Source organism: Asterias amurensis, chromosome 21, assembly GCF_032118995.1.
Source record: "Asterias amurensis chromosome 21, ASM3211899v1".
NCBI lineage: Eukaryota > Metazoa > Echinodermata > Asteroidea > Forcipulatida > Asteriidae > Asterias > Asterias amurensis.
The window spans coordinates 2,049,973-2,058,494 of record NC_092668.1 but is presented as its reverse complement, the minus strand read 5'-3'; the positions used below and the strand labels follow the sequence as shown (position 1 = coordinate 2,058,494).

Below are 8,522 nucleotides of genomic sequence, written 5' to 3'. Positions count from 1 at the left end.
ACGCCCTATCTATTATTTAGAAGGAGGAAATTAATAATACGGGGAGGGCCGGAACCAACGCCACGACCGCCACCGTGCGCGTGTTGAAATTCACGGCACCCTGAAGCTGGGGCGCACGGCGCGATCGTCCTTCCTCCATCTCCATGTTTGGGTAGTGGGTTCCAAGGTTTGTAACCCAGGTAGCCCGGGCGTAACGAATACTGTGGCAAATTGAAGAAGGGAAACAAATATCAATGTATATGACTTCCGAGTTGTGACATGGTTCGTTGGACGCCATTGATCTGGGGTAGGTCTAGCGTGCAGTTTACTACCGAACTCAAAATGTAAACATGTGGGTAAGGCAAGGGGTCCGTAGAGTCGCTTCCACCTGCACTTTTTACACCCTTGGGTGATAACATTTTTTGAACTAGAATACTCCATCTAAAAGCGCAGCAAATGACATGGGGCTTTAATAAATTACATTTCCACTTAGTTTAAAGTATTTAATAATCAGAAACAGTATAATTTTTGATAAAGAAAATCGTAACACATCGTGTGTTCTTGTACCAGAGTGCCATTTTGATGTATTTGCAAAAATAAAATAAAAAATAAAATAACTTAAAGGGAAAGTACATGTTTGGTAATTACTCAAAACAAATATTAACTTAAAAACTTACTTGGTAACGAGCATTGGAGAGCTGATGATAGTATAAAACATTGTGGGAAACGACTCCCTCTGAAGTAGCATATATTTCGAGAGAGAGGTAATTCCTCACTAAAACAATAAAAGACTTCTAGCCAGAAGTCTTTTATTCCTATCTGAAAGCACACATTGTTCAACAAGGGTGTTTTTTCTCTCATCATTTTCTCGCAACTCCGATGACCACTTTAGCTCAAATTTTCACAGGCTCGTTTCTTATGCTTATGTTGGGAAACACCAAGTGAAAAAACTGGTCTTTGACAATTACCAAACGTGTACAGCTTCCCTTTAACTTTTCAATTAATTTTATTTTACGACGACACGCAAAGTATTGATAAACACATAGCTGCCTAATCCATGTGTTAGCTTTTATCTTTTTATTTTATTTATTTATTTATTTAAAGTAACTTTGATTTTGAAGACATGAATGCTTACTCTGTTTTTGTTTTTTTTAAATCTTAACCAAACCCCAGCACTCTAAAAACTCAGAATTGACCGTTCGGTCTGAGGGATCCTGACGAAAATCTGGAGGCAAACATTTTGTTCCACAAAAACCGGACCGCGTGCTCTCATGAAAGTGTACACACAAACAAACATATTAAAGAAGACAAAATATCTTCCCAACCGTCTTCATTTCTATTTTTTACAGCCCTAATCACCCCAATTATTACGGCTGCCTGTCCCTTTAAGCTCAAACTTAGAATAGAGATCAGTACTAAGCTATGTTTGTGGTTTTATTTAGACCGCCAAAAAATTGTATAATCCCCACAACTCATCAATTATATTTATATTTGCCCATCTTTTAAATTATGTTTTGGGTCCACCTGCCGGAACCGGAATCAACCCAGCCCGTAATTGTAGAGCATCAAGGCCGAGTTGGGATTAATTCCGAAGCCCAAACCAAAAAGGCAAAAAAGGGGCTTCCGTACCCATTTATTTGTCCCTTTATCTCACAACAGCATTGAAAGAAAAATAGGAGAAAAAAAACAATCCATTTGAGACCCCTGACGACCGGAAGTACCCCCTTAGTGTAATGAATTTCAAATTTTAATATTCCCAATTATTAATAATATTGTAAGCCGAGAGGCCTTAGAAGGTCACTGAAGTTTTTATGCAATGGTGTTTTTTTTTTATCAGAGAGGCTGAATTGTGTAAAGTTACCTTCCAGCCAACAGAAGCAACCAAACAAAATATCAAATTAACGCGTGTGGCAGCTAATGGAAAATGGCACCTGGACAACGTGTTTTTGTTTGTGTGATCGCGGCATAATTTATTTTTTTCCAAAGGAATAATTTTGCAATTTAATGTAACCCACTCCGGGTATTAAAGGCTTGGAGCACTATTGGTAATCACTCAAAAAAATGTTGAGCATAAAACCTTACTTGGTAACGAGCAATGGAGAGCTGTTGATAGTGTAAAACAATGACACAGGGTCCGCGTGTCAGACCATGTTTGCCCGCGCCGTGGTGGTGAAAAAAACAGGGGAAAATATTCACCGTTGTCCCGTTCAAACACCGGGCAGCAGCAAATTACCATCCGTTAATTGTCGCCGGTGCACGGCGGTGCTTAGTCGTTTGTCCATCCACTACTCGGTGGATACTTTAGTCCGGAGTCACAAAAGACATAATGTCCTTCTGGTTGTCCGAGTTTTATTTGTGTTCGACCTTGGGGCTGGCTCTTTGACAAGACGGTAAGGGGGTAAATAATTAAACTTAACACCCACAGTCGTTTAAAAAGTAACATGCAAGCTGTTTAAGAATTCGTGTAGTTGCGTTCCGTTCTGTATAATTTTGTTTGACATGAAACGAAACATATACAGTCATTTAAAAACCGGCCTGCAACAGGCTGTTTAAGAATTCTTTTACGATGCGTTTTGTATAATTTGGTGTGTCATGTCAATAGTTTAGGGTATGAGATACAGCATATAGAATCATGAGAAAGTGTAAATATGTAAGTTGTCTCGGGTACAAAAAAGACAGTCCTTTTAGCGCCGAAATAAGTTATCTAACGCACATGGGCCGGGCCGTGATGTTGCGAGGCAAAGCTACTTATAACAAAATATAGAGAGCGCCGTGAAATCAAACTATATCGAGACTTGGTCACCTGTGTCTGTGCATTAAAGCGACACTGCAAAATATCAAAGCAAAACACACTGAGTTGGTGATGATGTTGTGGAGTACTTTCACATGTTATCGTACGTAGCCTTAATGGTTTTAATTTTCAAAGATAGCAACAATTTTCTATGACGTCAACTGCTGCTAATGAAGTGTCTATTTAAGCGTCACGAAGTGGCGTACGAAATGGCGTACTAAATGTCACACAGTGTGTATCTTTTTAAAAGCCATTGGACACTTTCGGTACAGAACAAAAATTAAAAGTTCACAGATTTACAAATAACTTACAGGGTTTACAGAAAGTAATGGTTAAAGACTTCTCTTGAAATATTACTCCATGAAATGCTTTACTTTTTGAGAAAACATTAAAACAATATCAATTCTCGATATCGAGAGTTACGAAATTATTTTAAACACAATGTCGAGACACGGCGAAACGTGCGGAAACAAGGGTGGGTTTTCCCGTTCTCCCGACTCCGATGACCGATTGAGCCTAAATTTTCACAGGTTTGTTATTTTATATAGAGGTTTTGATACACGAAGTGTGGGCCTTGGACAATACAGGTTTGTTATTTTATGCATATGTATTGATACACCAAGTGAGAACACTTGTCTTTGACAACTACTAAACGTGTACAGTGTCTTTAACCCTATATATATATATATATCTGGTTTGCGGTAATACCATGTCTGTGTCTAACTTGCCAGGTAGATTTTGTTCTTTAGAGAACTGTCTTGCTTTAGTATGTGTAATCCTCTTCTAAAATTGTGCCATGCTCTTGATGGTCCTTCAGAGGAAGGGGTTCAAGCTCTGATCCCCTTGATGTATAAGCATATTTCTCCCTCTCTCCCCCTCTGAGTTGATTGGTCTGTCATCATTACAACAGTCAACCCATGATGGATGCCTTTGATCAAGGTATACCTCGTCTTTGCGCCTTGTGTGTGTGTTAGCGGCACAGATATCTCGCTGGATAGTCGTCGAAGTGCCCGGGGGTCTTATCTCTCCCTGTGATGACCCAGATGCTCGGGGGGGGGGTGTCTATATTTTTTATGTTTTTAAACATTAAAAGGCATCAGATATTGGCCATAATCACCCGGGCCATCATTATCATAAACGATTACAGAGACACAGTGTCAATGGGTGATGCCATATCGCCTCCATACAGTCCGTCCCAAAGCTATTAGCCAAATTCCCGCACGGCAAAAAGCCCCGAGACCCGCCGTGGCGCCGGGGACCCCATTTCGACGGACTCTTTTTTTCATCTTTTCTTTTTTTTTAATTTGTGAAATTGCTACAGTAAATCGAGACCGTTCTGGCCGGGGTTTATCTGTACCGACTGGAAATGAGCAAAGATTCTACTGAGACATGATTGAGCACTATACGGAAACCCGTTCGGGTGATTAGCTTATTGGTGCAAATTCCCTTAATCAAACGAAGTAAGGGTTAAGAGAGCTGAGCTGTTTTTGCCCTCATTTTTTTCACTTTCTGTTGTTGCTTTCGAGTGCGAAAGGCCAATTATGGTATATAGGCTGAATTGACTCATTCCTACAGATCATACTTGTAGATTAAAATGCATACGATTATCGTTTGGCATAAAGTACAAACTGCAACATTGTGTCGATAAACCCTGGATTAAACCACGACCTAGAAAGGACTTGGCTCTCAATCTCTAATAGGAGCCCTTATGTTGCGGACGCAATGGTAAACGATACGGACGCATGATAAACAATACTGACGCAAAACGATACGGACGCATGATAAACATTACTGACGCAAAACGATACGGACGCAATGGTAAACGATACGGACGCAATGGTAAACGATACGGACGCAATGGTCAACGATACGGACGCAATGGTCAACGATACGGACGCAATGGTAAACAATACGGACGCTAGTGGTAAACAACACGGACGCAATGGTAAACAATAAGGACGCAATGGTAAATGGGTGTAGTTGATCATTGTCGACAGTGATCTGTTCGCTAACGGTTCTTTGAATGCAAATGATTTGATATCCTGTTGACTGATTTGTGCGCCAATGTGTTGATATAGTTGATCATAGATTGAAAGTTAACTAAGAATAAACTGTAAATAATAGTTAACTTGCGAATACAACCATGTATACAATCTCTGTTGAGGGATCGAGGATGGTGGCTCTGAAAAGAGCCGATTTGGTGTCGGCGTTTCGAACAGTACACTATGCTCCTCTTCAGGGGAAAAGTTAGGTTTTGAACTGAAAGCTTGTCGTTCAAAGTCAAATAATGGCTTTTTGGTTTTCAATCGTTGAACATTCTGGTCCTTTAGTTGATATAAGATTGCCGATCGCTTCCTTTTTAGTTCGTTGATAAGTTGACACCTTGTTGATTTCTTTAAGATAGTTTTCAAATTAAGATGTTTTGGCGTGAACTATTTTCCAAAACACATTACTTCAAGTTAAATTTAGACTATCAACAAATGCCGTGCTCCACCAAGTAAATTTGTTTGGTCATTCATTTTGGGGGGTTTGTACCAATCTATGACCCACCTTTAGATGAGCTTCCCTGATTTTTGTTCTGTTCTTGTCTTCACGGTTTACATTCTGTTTCGAAATACACTGATAGTGATTGTTTTTTTCTTTTCCGTTTATACAAAGTCAAATGCAAATCCCCATTGCGTAACATAAACAAAGCCAATCCAACCATGCATGTAAACTCCTCAAGATTGGGTACTTTTGTGTAAATAAACCTGGATTTATCCCCCCTTGCCTTTCAATCACGAAGACTGATCCGTTCCTATAAAAACACTCCCCAAAAAACCAACAAACAAACATCCCTACCAAACAATAAACACAAAACTTGTTGACAATTTCATATTTCCCCATGCACACAGAGGAATTTTTACCACAAAAAACACTATATATTTTCGAACTCCAGTTCAGACTCGTCTTGTTTATCTCAAAGACATTTTATAAAAAAAAAAGTCACAAAGAAAAAAGAAGGGGGTTGAAAAGTCAAAAGAAAATCAGCAAATTTTGTTTTGTAGTTCGGGAACTGAATGAAAGGGCAGACTACGATACTGGCGTCATCGATGCCAGGTTGCGTGACAAGTTACTGTTGCAAAAGTTTTTGTGCCGTCGGACAAAGCCTGTCGAGGGGTTGCAGTCGTCCCCACAAATAGCACACGTGCTTAATGCTCAACTCAGCGGAACCTCGGTTACTTGTACTTTTTTCTTTTGCTGGGGTGAATTTGTTTGTTATTGTGACATTTCTTCTTACCCCTATACTTTGCCTGCGTACTGTGAACTGGTAAGCGTTTATTATACTGCCTGAGGCGTCACCTGTCAATGGTTGACATTGAACTTTGACCCCATCAACCGGAAGTCTGAAAACATACCTATTTCGGAAAGCTTTCGAACTTTGGAGTTCCTTTTTTGCACCAGGAGTGTCATCATTGACAGACATGGCGCACTAGAAATGTTCAATACTATTACTTATTACGCCACAAACTCCTATTCTTCGAGGCTGTAAAGGTTGTACGGCAATAGCAACAGTCTCTTAAGTCGTACACAGCTGGCCAAGTAAAAGGATTCGAACCTCGACCGCGTGTATAATAGCTGAAATCGCTTCGCCCAAAGTGCCGCTGTGGGTATAATAGCTGAAATCGCTTCGCCCTAAGTGTCCTTTTGTCATTCACTCTCTGAAATATCCCCCCAATCTGACATAATACACCCCCAAAACAACATATTTTGTCTATAAAAGACCGGGTAAGAAGTCAAGGTTGCTCCGGTGGTAAAAATAAAATGCGGTTACTTCTAGTACCTTGTTTTGCTGGCGATCAGCGACTCTTAACAACACCGTAGCCGCCACAAATACACGCACGCAAAAAAAGAGTGCTAAAAACTGCAAACCAACCGACTGCATTGATTGTATTAAGCAATAATGGCGTCACTGGTGCATTTCAGACCTTGGATATGCTTGTTTGAAATCCCTTTTCGGGGGAAGGTGGGGGGGGGGGGAGGTCTCAAGCCTCCGGAAACATTAAAAAAAAATCAACAGAAGAAAAAAACAAAATCAGAGACACTTTTCAGACGAAAACACACAAACAAGGCAGCCCGGGCGTGACCAAATCAGAAACCCAAATCGGATGTACACGCTAATCCCCAAAAGGCATTCTAATAATGCAAATAATGACATCATACAAGATACAAAGTTTATTAATTGAAAAAAAAAAAACCGAAACACCTGAAAAGGTTCATTTTGTGTGTGTTGACGCACGCATGAGTAATGTCATGCTTGTGTTTATAGAGTAAACACACATAGTAATCGCTTAAGAAAAGTCATTAGTAAGGACAAGTCTGGACCTATACTTTCACCTTTTACTGGAAACCCGACTCTTTTGTAAAACGAAGAAATTCGAAATCTTCTGTGCTTCAACAAAAATAATGCTTAAAAGTGGTGGCAGAGGTGGGATCACATTTCAGGACACAATGATGGACTATCCGCAATCGTTCTACCATCGCCATGTCAGCATGACAGACAGGCGACGCAGAGGTAAAGTACAAAAACAATAAATCCAAGAAAATGCATAAGAAAGGTGCCGTTTTTTCAGTTGTTCGCCGAGTAGAGGGCACTGGATGCTATTGTTAACAACTCAAAATTATTGTTAGCATAAATTATTTACTTGCTAACGAGCAATGGAGAGCTGTTGATATTACAAAACATTGTAAGAAACGGCCACCTCTGAAGTAACGTAGTACAGGAGGTAAATTCTCTCTCAAATATTAAAAGACTTTAGCTGTGGTCTTTTATTCGGAATATTCGGCATCTGAAAGCACACAGATTTTGGGCAAAATTGAGTTTTAACAGATTTGTTATTCTATGATTATGGGTACCAAGTGAGAACACTGGTTATTTGACAAATGTGTCCAGCCGTCGATTTCACCAAACTCTTCCTAACTTAGGATTAATCTTAGGACTTAAGACGGGGTCAGTTCCGTATCCAAATACGTAGGACGCATTGAACCCATCCTAAGTTACCACAGGTTTATACTCGTCTTAAAGGCAGTGGACACCATTTGTATTGTCAAAGACTAGCCTTCACAGTTAGTGTATCTCAACATATGCATAAAATAACAAACCTGTGAAAATTTGAGCTCAATCGGTCATCAAAGTTGCGAGATAATAATGAAAGAAGAAAACACCCTTGTCTCATGAAGTTGTGTGCGTTTAGATGGTTGATTTCGAGACCTCAAGTTCTAAACTTGAGGTCTCGAAATCAAATTCGTGGAAATTTACTTCTTTCTCCAAACTATGGCACTTCAGAGGGAGCTGTTTCTCACAATGTTTTATACCACCAACCTCTCCCCATTACTTGTCACCAAGAAAGGTTTTATGCTAATAATTATTTTGAGTAATAACCAACAGTGTCCACTGCCTTTAACTCGAGTTAATCCTAGTTTTTCCTGAAATCGGCTGCAGTGCATTTTAAGGCACCATCCACTGTGGCGCAAAACAACGCCCTCTGTCGAGCTTTTTATATCGAGATTATTTTTGAAATTCTGCTATTTCAAAGCAAGTACAAAAAATAGTAATACTTTTCGAACCATTACATTTGAAATTCGGGCCAAAGTTTGCAATTTTATCAGAAATGCTTAGACTCGAATGATTGATACACCACGTCCAAATAGAAGTTTGTATTGTTGTGTCGATCTTCTTGTGCACAAGTCAGTTTAGTTGAGAATTCGTGAA

The 8,522-nt window shown here is 39.7% G+C and overlaps 1 protein-coding gene across 3 annotated transcripts in view; it reads left to right on the top strand.

Annotated features, from left to right (window-relative positions):
- Nucleotides 1-7,202: 7,202 nt before the first annotated feature.
- The window catches only part of LOC139953169 (paired box protein Pax-5-like), a 60,038-nt gene continuing 58,718 nt past the window's right edge, over nucleotides 7,203-8,522 (top strand). Inside the window, exon 1 of one of the 3 annotated variants that reach the window (XM_071952599.1) lies at nucleotides 7,203-7,325. In XM_071952599.1, coding sequence (XP_071808700.1) covers nucleotides 7,217-7,325 — 109 coding nt within the window. In that variant the 5' untranslated portion in view covers nucleotides 7,203-7,216. The remainder of the gene's footprint in view (nucleotides 7,326-8,522) is intronic. The other 2 variants (XM_071952597.1, XM_071952601.1) reach the window with 2 other exon arrangements.